The sequence below is a fragment of the Phocoena sinus genome, chromosome 12, assembly GCF_008692025.1.
Source record: "Phocoena sinus isolate mPhoSin1 chromosome 12, mPhoSin1.pri, whole genome shotgun sequence".
Taxonomy (NCBI): Eukaryota; Metazoa; Chordata; class Mammalia; order Artiodactyla; family Phocoenidae; genus Phocoena; species Phocoena sinus.
The window spans coordinates 58,821,966-58,843,620 of NC_045774.1; the positions used below are offsets into that span (position 1 = coordinate 58,821,966).

At 44.1% G+C, this 21,655-nt stretch overlaps 1 protein-coding gene across 7 annotated transcripts in view; it reads left to right on the forward strand.

The window, feature by feature from the left end:
- Nucleotides 1-21,655, forward strand: part of FAXC (failed axon connections homolog, metaxin like GST domain containing) — an 86,150-nt gene that overhangs the window by 20,389 nt on the left and 44,106 nt on the right. For all 7 annotated transcript variants that reach the window (XR_004352576.1, XR_004352577.1, XM_032651632.1 and 4 more), the window contains 2 exons: nt 7,323-7,519; nt 16,674-16,897. Coding sequence is in view for 5 of the 7 variants with exons in the window: in XM_032651632.1 (XP_032507523.1) it covers nt 7,323-7,519; nt 16,674-16,897 (421 nt within the window). In the remaining 2 variants the exon portion in view is untranslated. The remainder of the gene's footprint in view (nt 1-7,322; nt 7,520-16,673; nt 16,898-21,655) is intronic.

Below are 21,655 nucleotides of genomic sequence, written 5' to 3' on the forward strand. Positions count from 1 at the left end.
TGCTCCTATGTTGGGTGCATATATATTTATAATTGTTATATCTTCTTCTTGGATTGATCCCTTGATCATTATGTAGTGTCCTTCCTTGTCTCTTGTAACATTCTTTATTTTAAAGTCTATTTTATCTGATATGAGTATTGCTACTCCAGCTTTGTTTTGATTTCCATTTGCATGGAATCTCTTTTTCCATCCCCTCACTTTCAGTCTGAATGTGTCCCTAGGTCTGAAGTGGGTGTCTTGTAGACAGCATATATAGGGGTCTTGTTTTTGTATCCATTCAGCAAGCCTGTGTCTTTTGGTTGGAGCATTTAATCCATTAACGTTTAAGGTAATTATCGATATTTATGTTCCTGTGACCATTTTCTGAATTGTTTTGTGTTTGTTTTTGTAGGTCCTTTTCTTCTCTTGTGTCTCCCACTTAGAAAAGTTCCTTTAGCATTTGTTGTAGAGCTGGTTTGGTGGTGCTGAATTCTCTTAGCTTTTGCTTGTCTGTAACGGTTTTGATTTCTCCATCAAATCTGAATGAGATCCTTGCCAGGTAGAGTAATCTTGGTTGTAGGTTCTTCCCTTTCATCACTTTAAGTATATCATGCCACTCCCTTCTGGCTTGTAGAGTTTGTGCTGAGAAATCAGCTGTTAACCTTATGGGAGTTCCCTTGTATGTTTTTTGTCATTTTTCCCTCGCTGCTTTCAATAATTTTTCTTTCTCTTTAATTTTTGCCAATTTGATTACTATGTGTCATTACTATGTGTCTTGGCGTGTTTCTCCTTGGGTGTTTCTCCTTGCTGCGCTTCCTGGACTTGGGTGGCTGTTTCCTTTCCCATGTTAGGAAAGTTTTCGATTATAATCTCTTCAAATATTTTCTCGGGTCCTTTCTCTCTCTCTTCTCCTTCTGGGACCCCTATAATGCGAATGTTGTTGTGTTTCATGTTGTCCCAGAGGTCTCTTAGGCTGTCTTCATTCCTTTTCATTCTTTTTTCTTTATTCTGTTCCTCAACAGTGAATTCCACCATTCTGTCTTCCAGTGCACTTATCTGTTCTTCTGCCTCAGTTATTCTGCTATTGATTCCTTCTAGTGTCGTTTTCATTTCAGTTATTGTATTGTTCATCTCTGTTTGTTTGTTCTTTAATTCTTCTAGGTCCTTGTTAGACATTTCTTGCATCTTCTCTATCTTTGCCTCCATTGTTTTTCCGAGGTCCTGGATCATCTTCACTATCATTATTCTGAATTCTTTTTCTGGAAGGTTGCCTACCTCCACTTTATTTAGTTGTTTTTCTAGGGTGTTACCTTGTTCCTTCATCTGGTACATAGCCCTCTGGCTTTTCATCTTGTCTGTCTTTCTGTAAATGTGGTTTTTGTTCCACAGGCTGCAGGATTGTGGTTCTCCTTGCTTCTGCTGTCTGCCCTCTGGTAGCTGAGGCTATCTAAGAGGCTTGTGCAGGTTTCCTGATGGGAGGACTGGTGGTGGGTAGAGCTGGCTGTTGCTCTGGTGGGCAGAGCTCAGTAAAACTTTAATCCGCTTGACTGCTGATGCTGGGGCTGGGTTCCCTCCCTGTTGGTTGTTTGGCCTGAGGCAACCCAACAGTGGAGCCTACCTGGGCTCTTTGTTGGGGCTAATGGCAGACTCTGGGAGGGCTCACGCCAAGGAGTACTTCCCAGAACTTGTGCTGCCAGTGTCCTTGTCCCCACGGTGAGCCACAGCCACCCTGCCTCTGCAAGAGACCCTCCAACACTAGCAGGTAGGTCTGGCTCAGTCTCCTATGGGGTCACTGCTCCTCCCCCTGGGTCCCGATGTGCACACTACTTTGTGTGTGCCCTCCAAGAGTGGGGTCTCTGTTTCCCGCAGTCCTGTTGAAGTCCTTCAACAAATCCCACTAGCCTTCAAAGTCTGATTCTCTAGGAATTCCTCCTCCCCTTGCAGGAACCCCAGGTTGGGAAGCCTGACGTGGGGCTCAGAACCTTCACTCCAGTGGGTGGACTTCTGTGGTATAAGTGTTCTCCAGTCTGTGAGTCACCCACCCAACAGTTATGGGATTTGATTTTACTGTGATTACACCCCTCCTACTGTCTCATTGAGGCTTCTCCTTTGTCTTTGGATGTGGGGTATCTTTTTTGTTGAGTTCCAGTGTCTTCCTGTCGATGACTGTCCAGCAGCTAGTAGTGATTCTGGTGTTCTTGCAAGCGGGAGTGAGAGCACGTCTTTCTACTCCGCCATCTTGGTTTCAATCTTGCAATCCTCCCTTTCTTGAGCAAGGATTAAATTAGCGTTTTACATGTTAAGATTGAACAATCGTGATTTATTTAACATTTTGAATATAGAAGCTAAAAATAGGTATTGTGAGGTTACGAGGTTAGGAAACAGAAGCTGGTCTTTCCCCTAACTTCTGATGTTCTATTTATTTGCTGTTTTTGTCTGTACACTACCTCCACCATCTTTTTGTTTTGGAATTTTTCTAAGCTACAGACAAGTTAAAAGAATAATACAATGAACATCCATATACTCTTCACGTAGATTTGCCAGTTGGTAGCATGTTGCCTTCTTTATTTCTCTTTATATATACCTTTATGAACAATTTTTTTGATGCAACATTTGAACATAATCTGTAAGAATCATGACAGTTCGCCCCTCAATTCTTCAGCATGCATCTCCAAAAAAGAAGGACATTCTTCTACAAAACTACTTGTAAAGGGAAGTACTCAGATTCTTCCTTTCTGTGTAGGGAAAACCAGTTCCTCCCTCCGGTGTGTTTCTCCCCATGAGTATCGCTTACTACTCACATGAAACACTTCATTTCTGACACTTATGGTCAGATGTGTGGAGTCTTTTCCCCGCACCAAGTGATTCACTGACACCAGCTGGACATCCTACAATTTAATTCAATTCTGACACTACCCAGAGATAGTATCAGATCTCACAGGTTAAGGACTCAGTCCCACAAGACTGCGCGCGCCCCCCCCCCCCGACCCCCAGATGCCAGTTGCAAGCCCTGATTGTCACCTGTGCTTCTGACCAACCGACTGTAGATCAGAGGTTTTAATGACCCCTCCTTAGGTCTGATTAATTTGCTAGAACAGCTCACAGAACTCAGGGAAACAATTACTTACATTTACCTGTTTATTAGAGGATATGATAAGAGGTACAGATGAACAGCCAGATGAAGAGTGAGGTTTGGGAGGGTCCTGAGTGTAGGAGCTTCTGTCCCCGTGGAGTTGAGGGTGTCACCCTCCCAGTGTGATGGTGTTCACCAACCTGGAAGCTCTCCAAACCCGATACTTTGGGGATTTTGTGGAGATTTCCTCATGTAGAGACGATCAGTTGATAACTCCATGTCCAAGCCCTCTCTGGAGGACGGGGGAGGGGTTTGAAAGCGCTAAGCTTCTAATTGCGACTTGGTCTTTCTGGTGACCAGCTCACCCAGGCGCCTCCTCAGACTCACCTCCTTAGAACAAGCGGTGCTCCTATTGCTCCTGTCACTTAGGAATGTGTAAGGGCTTTAGGAGCTCTGTGCTGGGAACCAGGGCAGGGACTAATGCCTGTATTTCTTATTCACAATAGTGGTTGCGTGAATTTATTATTATTATTATTATTTTTTGCGGTACGTGGGCCTCTCACTGTTGTGGCCTCTCCCGTTGCGGAGCACAGGCTCCGGATGCGCAGGCTCAGCGGCCATGGCTCACGGGCCCAAGCTGCTCTGTGGCATGTGGGATCTTCCCGGACTGGGGCATGAACCCGTGTCCCCTGCATCGGCAGGCGGACTCTCAACCACTGTGCTACCAGGGAAACCCGCGTGAATTTTTTTCATCGTGTTATAATCCACAAAAGTTGCTCAAATTATCTCAAATTTAGCCAGTGGGAGACCTTTCAAGATGGTTCCAGAGGTGCAGTGAATGTAATGGATATAAGTTAAGCTGAAAAGTTGGGGGCGCTGTGGCCAGTGTAGCATGTCAGTTTTCCAAGACTCTGGGATTTTCTTTTAAGGCCTCAAGTTCTCCATTTTGAAATGGTGATAGTGATGTTAATACTTCTGACGAAGGCACTCTGTCAAACACTTGGTGTGCATTTTCTCATTTAATTCAAGCAACTGTTATTATCCCCATTATATAGATGAGCCCAGGGGGGATTAAGGGAGACCAGGGAGGTCCAAGGTCACAGAGTGACTAAATGAGGGAGCCAGAGTTTTAAACCCAAAGCCTATTGCTTTCACTGCTGTGCTAATAATGTAGTGTAAGTGTAGATGCATTCAACTCATCTAGGACAGACTTGCAGGGGGAAACATCAGCTTGGAAAAGAGGTAAAGAGGATTTACCTCTTCATCTTTCTTCTCCAAATTACTTTCAGAAACTACTCTTGGTGGGCCAGTCAGACCCCAATTGCTTAGATAAAAATAGACCAGGAGTTCTTTAGTATATTTAAGGAAGTTAAGGAAAAGTATTATTTAAAAATTATGCCTATTTATTTAAAAAGTAATATAACCACATTCAGAAAAATTGAAATTCATGGAAAAAGATCACCTGGCTCTCACACATAGTTTTGATAATTACTTTGGACATTTTTATGTTTCTTTTTAAAAATATTTTTTGAATTCATCTAATTTTTAGATATACTCATAGTATCTCTAAAATGTTGTCTCCTGCTTTTTTTTTTTTTTTTTTGCGGTACGCGGGTGACCTCTCACTGTTGCGGAGCACAGGCTCCGGACGCGCAGGCTCAGCCGCTCCGCAGCACGTGGGATCCTCCGAGACCGGGGCACGAACCCGTGTCACCTGCATCGGCAGGCAGACTCTCAACCACTGCGCCACCAGGGAAGCCCTCTCCTGCTTTTTTTATCCAGTAAGGAAAAAAAAAAAATTTTGATGATGAAAACCTAGTAGAACTTTCATTCCCATAAGAGTTCATCACTGATTTTTATTACCCCAATTAAAAAAAATGGTCTAGATAAAAATGTACCAGATCCTCAGGGAAGGAATGGACTAGAGGGAAGGGCAGATGTATAAACAGCAATTCTGAAAGGGGAGGGGAATATACACTGCACAGTGGAAGCATGGAGGAAAGGCAGATAATGGTTGTGCCTTGAGGAAGTGGTTCACCAACAAGGTGAAATTAGAACTGAATTTTTTAGGATGGATAGGACTTGCAGAGGATGGGCAAAGGGATTCCTGTACAAGGTACAGGAGTGTACAAAGTCAGAGAGATGGCAGGACTTTGACTTGGTTAGGGGTGGGCAGTTGGAATTCAGGAAATCAGAGGCACTGGCAGCAGGGAGGCTGGGCAGGTGGGTGGCGATTAGATGGTATGGGCCTAGACTGCTTTGTGAAGGGGGTTAGACTAGACCCATTAAAGCCGTTGGGTAATTTTGAGCAACAGAGGTCCTGCACCTTATTTGCACTACAGACAGCTCCCTCTGATGTTGGTGTGCAGGATAGAATCCATCTGTGAACGACAAGAGTCTAGAAGGTGATGTGGAAGGAGGGTATATGGGTGGTATCAAGAGCAGTCTGAAGCAGATACTATGTTATATGGTAAATTCACATCTTTAGTGTACAAATTATAAAAATGTCCGATGTACCAGCAACTTTTAAAGCTTGACATTTCTCAACTTCAGGAGTAATGTCTAGGGCTGCCATGTATAGTTGTGCAGGTTGTTCACTCCACAACAGTGCCTGGCCAAGGAGTGGGGGCAAAATCTTGACCCACCTCTTGCCAAGCTGTGAATCCTGGCATGGACTGTATCCACCCAGAGGAAGCTCCATTTTCCAAATTGCACAAAAACAAGGTGGCTAGCAGCAGCCCCAATAACTCCCTTTTCCAGGCTTAGGCCTAGAATGAATTTCTTTAGAATAATCAATGAGATAAGAAATCAAGACACCAAGAGTCAGAGAACAGTTAAAGTCCCCATTGTTCTCTACCAAATTCATTGTGTGTGTATCAATAGTTCATTCCTCTTTATTGCTGAGTAGTATTCCATGGTAAGGTTACACCAGAATCTGTTTATTCATTTACCTCTTGATGAGCATTTGATTTTTTTCCCTGGTTTTGACAATTGAAAAGAAAGCTTCTATGAACATTTGTGTACAAGTCTTTGCATGGACATATGCTTTCTTTTCTCTTGTTTCTTCTTTTTCTTTCATCCGTCTTCTGGAGTTTTAGCATCTTTCTGTACACTCCAATAGATAAGAGACGTTTTCTCCCTAGCCACTTTACCTAGGAGTGAAATGGCTGGATTGAGTGGCAGGTGTGTACTTCACTTTTTAAGAAACTGTCACATGGCTTCAAAGTGGTTGTGCCGTTTTACTTTCCCACCAGCGATATTTGAGAGTTCAGTTTCCTCCACAGGAACCAACACTTGCTATTAGCCCACAGTATCTGAACTATCGACTTGTATGAAGTATGAGGAAGAGTTTGTAATAATCTGATTAATTTAGTCTGTGTAGACCACCCCAAAATGGATTCAGATTTAAAAGTCAACTTTGGGTTCTACACAATCCAAATTTACTGAGAAAAGGGATTGAGTAAATGCAATCATTACCACAGAATCCCCTCCATCAGTGTGGTTAAGATCTTTTAATATAGTGAGAAGATGTTACTCTGTCATTCTCAGTGTCTATGAAGTGTGTGACTCCACCTCCACCTCGCCACCCAACCCCATTCTGGGATCAGAATCCCCTCTGAGACACTGTAAGCTTCTAGTGTGGGTGTGAATCAAAGGGAGCTTGTCAAAAACACAGATTTCTGGGCACTTTTCCCTGGATTCTGACCCAGTGATCTGGGCGGGGCCCAGGAACCTGCATTTTCACAGGCACTGGAGTTAAGTCTGTTGGACACACTTCGGTACACCTAACATAATTTCTGGGACCACTTGTTTGCAGTGTAGTGGTATTAAGCATGTTCAAGTGTAAGGTACTGGGTTTCAAGTGAGGCTTTTGATCAGTAGCCTGGTCAGTACAAGCCTCCTCATGGTTTATGTTTACTTTTTGCATTTTTGGGTTGTTCATATATTATAACTAGACTGACTCTTACCAGGATCGGGATCATTTCAACACTTCCCTTCCTCCCTGCTCTTTTTTTTTTTTTTTTTTTTTTAAACAGTAAGCCAGAACCCATGATAAAATCTATGGGAGTAAAGTAATATTTTCATGTGAGACAAACCTTTTTTTTTTAAGAGTAACTACTTATTCCCTTAAGAGTTTATATGCTGAGTTCATTCACTTGAATAGTGCAGTCACCATCAAATATGCCATGGGAATATTTGTTTCTGTTAATCATACAGTGAAGTTTAAATAAAACATTGTTTTTCTCTTTTTAAAATTTACTTTGCTTAGAACTATTTTGGTGGAAAGCTCTCTGCTCAAGGGAAAATGCCTTGGATTGAATATAATCATGAAAAAGTTTCTGGGACAGAATTCATAATTGACTTTCTGGAAGAGAAACTTGGAGTGAATTTAAACAAAAACCTTGGTCCTCATGAAAGAGCCATCTCCAGGGCAGTGACTAAGATGGTGGAGGAGCATTTCTATTGGTGAGTCCCCGCGGGCGCCTGGGTGGGTGTCCAGGGCCTGTCCCTATTGTTTGGAGTAAGCTAAGTTGTTTCACTTTTCAGACACTACCCCCCGCCTTTTCCAAAGTGTTCTACATTCTGACTGACTTAGGGGTCAAAGTTACGACTGTTAAGTTTCTAGGTATCTAGAGCAGGGTTGACATTTTCTGTGGAGGCCCAGCTAGTGCATATTTTAGGCTTTTCGAGCCATATGTGTCTGTGGCAACTACTTAACTCTGCAGTTTTAGTGCAAAGGCAGCCGCAGATTGTACACACGTGAGTAAGTGTGACTGTGTTTCAATAAAACAACAAAAGCACTGAAATTTGAATTTCATTTAATACGAAATACTATTCTTTTGATTTTTTTTCCTCAACCATTTACAAATATGAAAACTTCTTAGCCCATGGGCTGTATAGTTGGCTGACCCCTGATCTAAGTCACTGAGGTGAGGGAGATATTTCAGTCGACTGGGCTTTTTACCAGTACAAACTGCTGAATTAAAGTGATAGTACATCAGATACCCAGAAGGAACAGAAGACTAAGGCAGGACAGAAGTCTCAGGTGACATGAATTAAGCAAGCTTTGGCAGAGTATTGTCAGTTTTCCTTGGATGACAAGAGCTTCTCTATGATCCAGAAGTAAAGCATACTACTATTTTCTGAGCAACTTTGCCCTGATTGGCTGACTGCTAGCCTGTACTTTGCTCTGATTGGCTGACTCCTATCCTGTACCTTGCCTTGATTGGCTGACTCCTAGCCCGTATTCCCTGAGTACGAAGCCTAACACACACTGTGTGGATGAGGTAGGTACCCCTGTGCTGCACCTGGCGTGCTGGCTGTGACATCACCTGAGTTAAGCAGACTTGGTTCTTCTTGCTTTACAAGCTCATTGATATGTGGGTTTCTTCTTTTTCTTTCATCCGTCTTCTGGAATTTTAGCATCTTTCTATACACTCCAATAGATAAGAGACGTTTTCTCCCTGATTTCTGCACTTTATCTTGTTCCAAAGATTTAATAAAGAATTGCTGAGCCCACTTATTTTGGCATTAATTGTTACTCCTGGGTTATTGCTCATCGAGTAGCTTTTACCTCTTCCACCAAGGGATTCACTCGCTGTGGGGTTGATTGTAGAAGGTTTTTTGCCATCACATTCCTATTTCCTCCATTCAGCTCTCTTTCTAAATGGAAAACTTGTCTCTTGGATTCTGTGACCGTCTGTTTTTCGTTTTCTTTTTCCACTTTCAGTTCTTGCTCACTTTATTCCAGGGCTGACCTGAAGCACCACTTTCTTCCCCTTCTCACTGCAGAGGGTGGGAGGAAGGAGGGAACCAGACAGAGTGGAGTCAGGGGTGCAGAACAGCCTGGGAGTGATCACAGACTCCGTGTGCCCAGAATGAACTCGGGTCTGTTCCTTATAGTACCTGTGGAGAACTGCTGGCCCTCCCCTCTCAAAGAGTGCAGGGGTTGCAGTGTGGACCAAAATGCATGAGTGCAGGTGACATGCTTAGTCTCAGGGAAGAACCTTTGAGGGACAGAGTCGTCTCACCTGCTTGCCAGGTTCCAGTCCCTGCTTTGCAGCGATCAGGGATATGAAGAACCAGCACAGGCACCCAAAAACCCTCGGTGTCTTCCCTTGCTGAGGCCACCGTCAAAGTGCTATATTTTTTAGTGGATGGGCCCATTAATGTGGAGAGCTAGCACTTTGTCAGCTGCCTGAAAAGCCGGAAGTCTTACATTTAAGTTGGTATTTTTCTACACTCTTTGTTTTCTGTAGTGGTTCATAAAATTTATATTCAAGTTAGAAAGATTTTGATCCAGCTAGATTCCCAAGTACCACCCATCACTGCTTCTTGCTCTGGGTATTAGTGACATTTTATATATGTTTACTCTCTGGTAGAGGTTCATCTCCTGCTCTTCCCTTCCATTCTCTTCCTAATGAGAGGGTCCCTGCTAATGAGATGGGGTGTGGTGGGGAGGGGTGGGAGAGAGAGTTGGGAGGTGGTACCCTGGTGGGGAAGAATCTTAATTTTACAGACTACAAACCCTCAAGTGCTTGGGAAGTTGCTTAGATCATTTGTAGATTCTTCTTCTTTTAATTAAAAAAATACTTTTTTTGGGTTAGCTACTGTTTCTCATTTGTGTCTCAAGGGTTAATTTGAGGAACAGATAGTGAAGGTGGGAGGTCAGGTCTTGACTGAGATATAAATATCCAGTGAACTTTCAAAAAAAAAAATCCGAATTCCTCCCATTTCTTTTAGTCTCTAGTAGTGGAAGGAAAAACAAACTTTCTCTGTTTCATAAACTTTCCAAACCTTTAGCCAACTTCTTGCTTTGGGGAGATCCTGAACAGGCTTTCCTGAGAGCTCTAAATCCCAGGGGAGAGAAGACACCCCCCCCCCACCCCCCACCCCACCCCCCCCCACCCCGCCTCCCAGCCCCCCACTGCCCGTGCAACCCATGGTAAGAAAATGTGTACCTGTGGAAACCAGGGGCCAGCATAGGGAACTGACCACAATATGTAAGAAAATATTACGAGTATGAGCTTTCCATGAGAGCTTGTTAAATTCTGACCATCAGCGTGCTCTAAGGTTGTGTTTGTACTTAACAGAAGTGGAAGAAGTGGAATCAATTGTTTGACTCAGTTGATTCAATTATCTGGAGTTTCCAGATATGTTTATTTTGGTCTGAAACTTTAAAAATACTCCACTTCACATATGATTTTCTGAAAAGCGAAGACATTGGACGGCTGTCATTATATAACATCACATAATTCTGAAGCTCTCAGTTAGGTCTGTTCAAATAAGCACACTCAGCTATAAAGTGGTTTTTCCTGAACTTGAAATCCATACACTTGGATTATACAGCTATTATTGAAGACGAGGGAGATGGGTTTTCATTCCCTTTGTTCCACTGGATGCTCAAGTTAGATCTAATGCAGGGAAGCCGGTGTAAAAGCGAAGTCTGATTACTGGAACGAAATTGAGTTTTGGTAACAGAAGCTATAGCTGCTTCTGTGTGACATACTGCCCCCTTGTGGACACTACTGAGTGTCTTGAGCGCCTTCCAACCCCATAGGGACGTGTGCAGGGCACCGTTGTCAAACTATCTACAGCTATAACAGTTTTACCCATAAAAATATAGGGGTTAGAATAGAGGATTCAAATTCATTTTTAGGTTGGCCATAATCTTTAAATTTTGATTTTGGCTTTTGGTGAATGGGAGAGTTGGGATGCTTTAATAAAACGACTTACCCAAGATCTCCTTTTCTAAAAGCCAGGAGACACTCTCTCCCTGATTACAGCTCAATTGATGTGGTCCCTTCTCCTTTCTTTTTTTGTCCCCCTCCACCCTTACTTTTAGATGTAGTGAGGACCCCTGTTTGGAGAGGCTAATCTAATGCCTGTGAAACGTGGTGAAATTACAGAAGCATATCACATGCTCTCGCACCCTTGAGCATTTAGAGTACAAGTGAAAGATGGCAAGGATGTAGCATGACCCAGAAAAAGGCGTTCTCATGGTTGGGAAGGCCATATGCTAAGACTCATTTGTCAAACAGTAGTTTGCCATGGTTTGCAGTTTCTCACATGTGTACTAATAGTCATTTCTGCTATGGGCCAGGCCTCATGTTAGGTTATAATGAGGGATATTGTCATTAAAACATCAGAGATCTGCTTTTCTTTCCCGCCTTCCTAATCTGCTTTAAAAAGGTTTGAGCAGGGTTTACTCTTCTGTTCTAAGATAATCAATATTGAAAAAAGAAAAAACCTCTCTGACCTCATTTTGTAGGAGAGACCAGATACATCAGTTGCGATAACGAAAATGAATATCAACTTCCTGAGAGAGGCTCTCAGAATGAGAAATTATTTTAATTGCTCCACCTGGTCTAGTTTCCAAATTGGCCTTCCCCGTCCTCTCCAGTTAATAATTCATGATTCCTTGTGCAGTGGGCCTCTTCCCAGTGGAGAGTGAAGAGGCAGATCCTAGAAGAGAATGGTGGCAGCCCCTTCTTCATTCTCCATAGACATCTCTCTTTCCATTTCTCTGTGTAAATAGTGTCAGCCCTTAGAAACACTACTTAGCAGAGGCTGGCTCAGAAGTGAAGGCTTTTCATTCAATCGATAATTCATTCTTTCAGCAAACTTAGTGAATGGATGACTACCAGTAGCTGGCATTGTGCTGGATGGGGTCGGGGAAGCAAGGTGACGAGATGCCGTCCCTGTCCTCAGGTGGCTCACAGGGGAGGGAGGCCCCCAGCTTGCATAGTGGCCAGCGCCGGGGGAGAGTTTGAAGAACCGAGGCCAGGCAACCAGCACCTGCCGGAGCAATGAGGGGAAAGCTTCCTGAGGAGATGGTGCCACAGCAGAATCTAGGGCCAATCAGGGTGGCAGGTGAAGGGGCCAGGTGAGAGGGGAAGATGAGACACCCCAAGAAAGGGGTGTCTGGGGGGGGCATGTGTAATTCTGTGTGGTGGGTGCACGGGAGGTGATGCAAGTGTTGGGGTCCGGCTGCGGGAGGGGTGGGAGGCTGGCGTGCCAAGCTAAGCAGCTATGGGGAGTTAATGGATGACTCTGAGAGGCAGCGCGGTGCCATTCGATTTGTGTTTTAGGAGGCTTTTTCTGGCTGCCTCAGGGGAGATGGATTTCTGGAGGGCCTTGAGGGGCTGTCAGGAGACCTGCAAGGAGGCCACTGCCCTCAGGGTTGAGCAGTGGTGCAGCCTGCACTGCAGTGTTAACTGAGTTGGAGAAAAGGGCAAAGCCACAGGGTGACTGGCTCTCAGGAGTGAGGCGTGGGGAGCGGTGAACAGGAACTCCTGGGGTTCTTTCTGGTTTGGGTGAAGAGTAGCAGAACTGGAGGAAAGGAAGAGGGTGAATCCAACTTTGGAAATGTTGATTTGAGCTCCCGAGGCTCCTTCACATGGATCCGTGGACCTCAGGGCAGAGGTCTCGTGGGCAGTCCTCACTTTGAAATCATGAGTGTGAAAATTAGATCACCCTATGAGTGACGTGTAAGAAGGTGGAAGGAATAAAGAGAAAAATCATGGCAACATGGAAGAGATGAGAGATAAAGCAGTAGAGGCGTAAGCTAAGGGAGAATTCTAAGAGGATGATAGTGTTGGCTGCTGCAGAGAGTTTAAGAAAGATAAAGATGGAAAGAAAATGTATGTGAACTTTGCAATAAGAAGGGATTGTTGACTCGGACGAGAGTGGTTTCGGTGGAGTTGTGGGGATGGAAGACCCACCACGTGGAGAGTTTTCAGGAAGCTTGGGTGTGGGAGGACATGGATTAGTGGTTGTTATGATATGGAAGCATGCATGAGTGATGTCTTTGACCTGTAGAAGTTGACCTGACATTGTCGTTTATACACACTTTATGGGGCTTGACCCTGGAAGAGCCTGCCTGGCCCTCATTTGCTTCTCTTCCCTGATATTGGTCTGTAATTTGGGGCACAGGGAGTGAAAGAGAGGAAAGAAATAGAGAGCAGGGTGGGAAAGAGAAGGGAAGAAGGCCAGACAGTTTCTGAGGTTACTTTTAGCTGCAAAATTCTGAATCAACCCAGTGTTTCTTCTCTGCCCTGCATCTGACCTGCTAACGCAGGTGGAGAACCTTACACCATTGCATCGGGGCCGGGAGGCGTTTCTCGTCCCTGCTTAGCTGTGTGGCCCAGACAACAGCTGCCTCCTCCCTCCCCGCCTGCTCCTCTAACCCGTTGGTCTTCTCAGACTCTCTTCTCAGTGCTCCGTCCTCGTCTTCTGCCTGCGCCCTCATTTCCTGCTCTCAGAGGAGACCAAGTTCATCAGGCGGGAACCTGGAACCTCTCTGCAGCCCCTCACATCTCCATCTCACAGAGAGCGGTGTCCCTACTTCTCTCCAAGCTGGCCCTTCCAGCCTGGCCTTCTGGTCTTCTCACTTACCCTTGAACTAGGTTTCTCCCAAACCACTCCTTACCCTAGAAACTTTCTTAGGTGACCTCAGCTCCTCTCACAGCCTTGAAACTGCCACCGCCATGCCCCTGCCCATAAATTCTTTCTCTTGAGTCTAAACCTGTCTTGTGAATGCGCAACCTTCGGGACATCCTCCCTTGGAGGTTCCATGGAACCTTCAGATGCAACAGGTTAATTCATCTTTGGTCACCTAAATCTGTCCCACCTCGTGTATGCTGGTACTGGTTACCATCCACTCCTACCATCAGCCTGGGAGATGACTTCCTCTGTGGTTTCTCCACTTCCGGTCCTTTCCTCACCTTGCCACACATCTGATTATGTTTCTCGTCTGCTTAAAACCTTTTGGTGGTTAAACTTTGCTTTCTGAATAAATCTTAGCACCCTTTGCATCAGACCCCTCCTGACCCAATTCTTGCCCACCCTTCTAGCTTCAACTCTTACAAGCTCCCTCAGGCATCCCGGACCCCACCCGCCCGTCCTGAAGTTCTTGCAGTTCATAGAGCAGCCAGGGCTCTTCGTGCACATGCCTCTGCCTCTGCTTCATGCTGGTGAACTTCTGCTCATTTTTCAGGATCAGTTGTGCTTGTGATAAAGCCCGTGCAATTTGTCTACAAAGAATGTATTCTTTTTCACATCAACCTGTCCGTTTAGAGCCACCATATTGCTCACTTTTATGCTTTAGATGCTTCCTGGATGCTATCATTACCTGGTCATACTTAACTTAGGATAATTTAGTTTTATTCTCAGATCACTGACTTCCAAAATAATCAAGGATGGTAGAGGCCTTTTATTGTGAATTTAGATCTAGTACAGTTAGAATCAAAGTGCTGATTGTTCCGAAGAAATTTGAAAATTGACACCCTCATGACTGCAGGTATAAAAAGAAGAGGAAATAGAAAAGTGTTTTGTTTGCATGTGTATAAAGAATCTATTAGAATAAATGAAATCTTTTATATATTAATTAATATATAAAATATACATATTAATATTAATTAATATTAACATATAAAATATACATATTAATATAAATACATAAAATATACACATTAATATTAATTAATATCAACATATAAAATATACATACTAATATTAATTAATATTAATATACACATTAATATTAATTAATATTAATATATAAGATATATTAATATTAATAACATATTAATTAACACATATTAATTAATCACCATTGCAATGTACTTTTTCTACATATTAATTAATCTACATATTAATCACCATTGCAATGTACTTTTTCCTCTTTTCAGTCAAAATTTCTTTCCTCCTCAATACTTTATTTTGAGATCCTTACAAAAAGAGGTACACAAATATTTCTAACAAGATTTGTAAGCGTCTTTTAAAAAGCTAATAAAGAAGAGTTGTGGTTGTAGTACAGAGTATGTTGAAATTGGTTGTGGGACTTTTCAGTAAAAATCAGGAAGGCTTAAAAAGATGAGAGAAATCTTTTTTTTTTTTTCTTATTTTCATACTCAGGAAAGAGCACTGAAAAGAATAGAACTATATAAAATGATCAGAATTTCAGGGCCTTATTTTCTGCTTTTGTTTCTTTTTCTTGAGGTGGAAAGTAGCTACAGTTGGCTATCAACCCTTGCGTTCTCTCTGTAAAAAATATTTTCATTCCTCTGATGTTTTCCAAGTGACCATTACTGCTGTATCAACCAACAGTGGGAGTAGGGATGACTCCAGTACAGCTTTTATTGCTCACTGTGAGGAAAAGCTAAAACATCTTCTGCCTGTACGCCTACAGCTATGTTTTTCTTAGCCTTCAGTAGGAAAACCTTTTAATTTCTATCTACCAACACTATGAACCATAAAAACATTCCTACGATTGCCCAGGTTCAGAGAACAAACTCAGCAAAGGCCTGGGTATTGCAACCAGCATAGCACATGAGCAGTGAATAGCTGCTTAGCTGTCCACACATACTACGCAGGAGCCCCTGGACGGGTGGGTGTTTGCCATGAGCACCACCCAGATGGGAAGACTGATCCAACCAAGTTCCTTTGGTGTTCATTCACACTCTAGGGTCCTGGAGAGCAAACCAAAGCAGAGAGCTGCCTTTCTGGAGAATGAATCATTTATGTACTATTTATAATTTATATGGTTATAGTAAACATAGACAGCTATACCTATTCCCTGATCCTGTCAAAAAGGCAAAAAGATTTTTCTTTAAAAAATCCTTTCATATCAGGAAATATAAAATGCATACACAAAGTGTATAAGACAAAAATATGCAGCTTAATTAATTAACACAGAGCATAAAAAAGAATAATGCCATTTGCAGTACATGGATGGACCTAGAGATTATCACACCAAGTGAACTAAACCAGACAGAGAAAGACAAGTATCATATGATATCGCTTATATGTGGAATCTAAAAAAAAATGATACAAATGAACTTATTTACAAAACAGAAATAGACTCACAGACATAGAAAACAAATGTATGATTATCAAAGGGGAAGAGGGATAAATTAGGAGTTTGGCATTAAAATACACACACTACTATATATAAAATAGATAACCAACAAGGACCCACTGTATAGCACAGGGAACTAAATTCAATATCTTGTAATAACCTATAATGGAAGAGAATGTAAAAAAAGAATACATGTATATAAGTATATATATATATATATTTATAAAACGGAATCACTTTGCTGTACACCTGAAACTAACACAACATTGTAAATCACTGTAAAAATTAAAAGAAAAACCCCACAGAGCACAGACCTTTATAACCATTACTTTGATCAAGAAAGAATGAAGCCAGCACCCCAGTCCTTGCTGCCTCCTTCCCGATGCCCCCCACCCCGCCACGTAGGTACTCACTGTCTTGTCTAAAAGCCTTTTAAAGTGGGTGTCTACTTGTTTTCTGTGGGGCTGGCTGAGAGAAAGCAGAAGCATGGCCTTGGGGGCTGGGGGATCTGTGGGCAGCTGCAGTTCGGTGGGATGGTAGCATGGCAAGCTGTCTGCGTTTGTCACTGTTTCTCCCTCAGGCCCTAAGTCCAGGCATGGACTAGAGTCTGTTGTAATATCTGCCGTGCAGACTGCTCTTTGGAAAAGCTGATTCAGTCCTCCAGAGTGTGCTAAATTCCCAACCCCTCACTGGAACTTGACTCTGTGGACCTGCTATGTATCTAACGCACAGTAGTAACTTGTTTCCACACAATTGCAGGACCTTAGCTTATTGCCAGTGGGTGGACAATCTCAGTGAGACCCGGAAGATGCTCTCTCTTAGTGGTGGCGGTCCCTTCAGTAACCTGCTGAGGTGGGTCGTGTGCCACATAACGAAAGGAATCGTGAAACGCGAGATGCACGGCCACGGCATTGGCCGCTTCTCAGAGGAAGAGATTTACATGCTGATGGAGAAGGACATGCGGTCTTTAGCAGGGCTTCTGGGTAACGTACCATGTCTTGTATTCTATATTTTCTCTCCTTACTTTTTGCATGATTAGTAAAGCACTGTTAGTTTACTGACTTAAAGTTTTATTTTTGTTCGTTTCTTTGCTTCCACATGTAGGTTGCAGTCGCACCACTTAATCAAGTCTCCTAATTTTCAGGAGCACATGTCTCTCTCTCTTTTTTTTTTTTTTTTTTTTTGCGGTACGCGGGCCTCTCCCTGTTGTGGCCTCTCCCGTTGCGGAGCAGAGGCTCCGGACGCGCAGGCTCAGCGGCCATGGTTCACGGGCCCAGCCGCTCCGCGGCATGTGGGATCTTCCCGGACCGGGGCATGAACCTGCGTCCCCTGCATCGGCAGGCGGACTCTCAACCACTGCGCCACCAGGGAAGCCCACTTGTCTCTCTTTTTAATCACTAGAGCATGACTGTTTCTAGTGTGGCGTTGCCTCGTGTAAAGAGAACGTGGAACATGGTGTAGCATTACTAACTAGCTGTAAGTGATGCTGGCATTTCTGAATGTGTCGTGAGCCAAGGGGGATTTTGAGCAAGGAAGCTCTTCTGTTTATAAACAGGTCAGGGTAAAAGGCTGTTTATAAACACATCTGCTCAGAAGATGCGACTGGGTACTGTCAGCATCAAGCTAAGAGAGATGCTGACCCAGCCCAAGTACACGTGCAACATTTGACATTTTCTCACCTCTTTCATTTCCCTTTGTAATCCGAGTCGTCCTCTTATTAGCATGTTTTAACTCTTCTGATTTTGTATTTACTGCACCCAGTGGGTTTAGCTGTGTTGGGAAGCCTCTCAGAGAGAAGCACAGAGCGGCATCTGTTCGTGGGTGGGTGAGGATGCTTAGCCAAGTGACACTCCCTTGCTCACCTGGTCGGCTGGAGGTGGCTGGGCTGATGTGACTTTGTACTGGACAGAGTTTGCGTCTCAGCTCTGACAGGTCACAAGCAGATCATTCGAATTCAGGAGCTTCAGTGTGTGGAATGACGGCCTCTCCTGGGAACAACTAACGTATATGGAGCCAAGGTCATAGGACCTAGTCCTTCGGGGCTGCTGATTTTGTCAGTGAGTTTTCACTGACCCTCTCTCAGTACCCTCATTATCCATTCTGGATACTTCACCTCCTCCAGGAAGTGGGGTTTGGGATTTGTTTTGTTGAAACCTACCTGGTGCCGAGGAACGGGGGGCTGTGCTGTGTGTAACCACCCCTGTGCAGGGTGGCCCTCTCTCATGGGCTTCCTCGTGCTCTTCGCTCCACTTACTGGACCTGGAGTCCTCCCCTGAACCTGGCCTGCAGGGGGAGAGCCCAACAGGGCATCCAGCTCTTGGCCAGCCTTGTCATGTGGGGGGTTTGACGCCGCTGGGCTCCTGCCCTAAATAGACACTCAGGAGCCCTGCCTGGCTTGGAGGTTGACGCTGTCTGGACCTCCTGGTGCTTTGCCTCCCTGGGCCCAAGTGGGCCTGCCTGATGTAGGTATGAATGGAATTTGCCTCGAGTTTGCCTCATTTCTTTGGAAACTTAGTATCGGACTCTCGGCCTCACACAGAGCAGGTGCACAGAGGGCCATTTCCTCCTAGCAGCGGCTCTATCTGCTCCTGGCTTCCTTCCCAACTCACGCTGTTGGGAGCCCCAGAAAGCCAGGAGTGGAGACCCTGAAGTGATGACAGCTCATCTCTAACAACAGTGTTCATTCCTTAACTAGAGTGGGGTGATCGTCTCCCTTCTATAGAGCATTTTTGGTTGGGAGAACCTGGGGGCAGGGTGATAGCAATAATAACGATAACGCCAGTGTCCCTCTGGTATTTAATGACTCAGAAGAATGCTTCTACCCCAGTGATGGTGAGATGGGAGACAAATGAATCACTGATAGCTAGGCTGTCAGTGGCAAGTATTCACAACAGCATCCCAAGTCCAGGTGATTTTCTAGGGTGAGAAACTGAGTGGGTTACTTGCAAAGCTGGATTTTACTAGAGTTATATTCTGTACGGGGGCCCAGGGAGCAGTCTAGCTTTGAACTCTATCACAGGAGAAGCACTTTTTCTGCATTTGGGGAGGGAGAGCCTCTGGGGCTGAACATCATAGTTTTTCTTACTAAATGAGGCAGAAAGCAGCTATTTCTCCCTTCACCCAGGGTTATAGCTTACTTTTTTTTTTTTTTTTTTTTTTTTGCGGTACGCGGGCCTCTCACTGCTGTGGCCTCTCCCGTTGCAGAGCACAGGCTCCGAACACGCAGGCTCAGCGGCCATGGCTCATGGGCCCAGCTGCTCCGCGGCATGTGGGATCTTCCTGGACCAGGGCACGAACCCGTGTCCCCTGCATCGGCAGGAGGACTCTCAACCGCTGCGCCACCAGGGAAGCCCTGTATAGCTTACTTTTAATGTCCAGCTGCCTAAGAGACTCAAAATGCAAAATGACTTTTTATTGAACTATTTCAAGATTTGGGGAAATTGTCCAGGGATGTATTTGACTCATTAGGATAAATTAGTTATTGCTGTTTCAGTTCAACTGACTTCAGTGATTTGACACCTTCTATGTGCCAGGAGCTGGGAGATTGATTACAAAGATGAGTTAGAGCTTGTTCCCGCTCTCAAGTGCCTATAGTCGAGTGGGAGGGATGAACCTATAAGCCAGGAGCAGGCAAATTACAGCCCATAGCTGGTGGCCTATTGTTGTTGTTGTTTTGTTTTTTTAAATGGCCTGTGAGCTAAGAATCATTTTTACATTATTAAAATGTAAGGAAAAAATCCAACAGAGATCAATTGTGGCCTGGATAGCCTACAGTTTTTACGATCTGACCCTCCATTGAAGAAGTGGTTACCATGCACAAGTGCACGAGTCGGGCTGCAGTAGGGCCCGTGATAGAGGTCTGTGCTCCCAGGGGCAAAGAGGCAGGAGAACCGTGCAGGGCTCTAGGAGAGGTGGCAGCAGCTGTGTTGGCTCAAGAAAGTAAACAGTTGTCCCCATGCAGAAAATAAGGAAGGGTCTCCCAGGCAAATCACGAGAAAAGGAGTCCTGGGTGAGGGGCATTTTGGGATCATGGTTGAAATGAAGATCAAAAGGTAGTTGGGGCCATATTATAAAGGGTAATAATTATCATGCTCAGAGGTGTATACTTTATCATACAGGAAACACGGAGGTGGGAGAGCCTGACAACATAGTTGGACAACATGAAAAAATGATATCTTCATGTCGGAAAGGAGGAGTCAGAATTATTATTTACTGAAATTAAGAGATTAAGTGGCTAAAATAATGGAGAATCAACTAAAGTTATAACAGCTAATGGGAGTGTCCAGTAAGTCTGCAAAGGTTACAAGCATGCAGACATCTATAGTTTTCTTGAGTACGCCAAATAAGCAATTAGAAAATATAATTTAAAAAATCCATTCACAATGGCAATAAAAATTTTAAATATTAGAAATAGAATTTGTCAGAAATATTTAGTATCTAGAGAAATAAAAATAAACAATCCTAATAAGAGAGAGGATTTTTAGAAAATGGAGGGTGTACCTTGATTGATTGATTGACTCATTCGAGAGTGATGACCCGAGAGCCAGAGGCAAACCCCAGCTTCCTCACTAACTAGCTCTGAGACCCTGGGCACATTTCTTAACTTCTCTAGGCCTCAGTTTCCTTATGTTTGAAATGGGGACAATCACCACGAGAAGAAAAGTAATACATGTAAAGTGCTCAGAATGGTGCGTGGCATGTTGGAGGCAATCAAACAGCAAGCAAGTTAAAGTACAAGGAGAGGAAATTCAGGAAGGAGAGGTTCAAGGTGCTGTGAGAGCTGATAAGGGGGTCGCCTAGTGGTCAGTGCCAGTCCCTGTTTAGTTCTGCGTGGTCTCCTGACCCCTCTTTTTTTTTTTTTTTTTTAATAAATTTATTTACGGCTGAGTTGGGTCTTTGTTGCTGCATGTGGGCTTTCTCTAGTTGTGGTGAGCGTGGGCTACTCTTCCTTGCGGTGTGCAGGCTTCTCATTGCGGTGGCTTCTCTTGATTCGGAGCACGGGCTCTAGGTCCATGGGCTTCAGTAGTTGTGGCATGTGCGCTCAGTAGTTGTGGCTCGCGGGCTCTAGAGCGCAGGCTCAGTAGTTGTGGCCCACGGGCTTAGTTGCTCCGCAGCATGTGGGATCTTCCTGGACCAGGGCTTGAACCCGTGTCCCCTGCATTGGCAGGCAGATTCTTAACCACTGCGCCACCAGGGAAGCCCGACCCCTCTGTTTAAAGCAGAGATACCCTCCATGTAGTAGGTGCTTGATTGTCACCTCAGGCAAGAAGGGCACACATTGTCTATTTCCATCCTCCGCCCCAAAGGGTAAGAGTCTGAAGAGAATGAAAGATGTAAATATTAAAAACAAATGTTAGGTTTTGGGAAGCAGTGTGGGTGGAGGCAGGCAGCTTCGTGGCCGCACAGGAGGGAGTTCTGGAGTCAGATCCCTGGGCTCAGACCTTGGGCTCCACCACTTGCCAGCTGTGCAACTTCACATGAATAACTTGTTTTTTTCACCTGTAAAATGGGGGTCGGAAGCTAGAGAGTGTGAGGACTAAAGGTGCTAATTTATGCAATATACTTACTACGATGTCTGGCACATAATAAATGCCAAATAAGCTATGACCATTATCACTTTTACAGATTTTGTATGTAATACAAGTTCACTAGGAACATTGTTTTCTGGGGAAAAAAATGTTTGTGAAGAAAACCTTTTTTCTGATTTTTAAATTTATTAGTTAATTATAGAAATTTGAGGG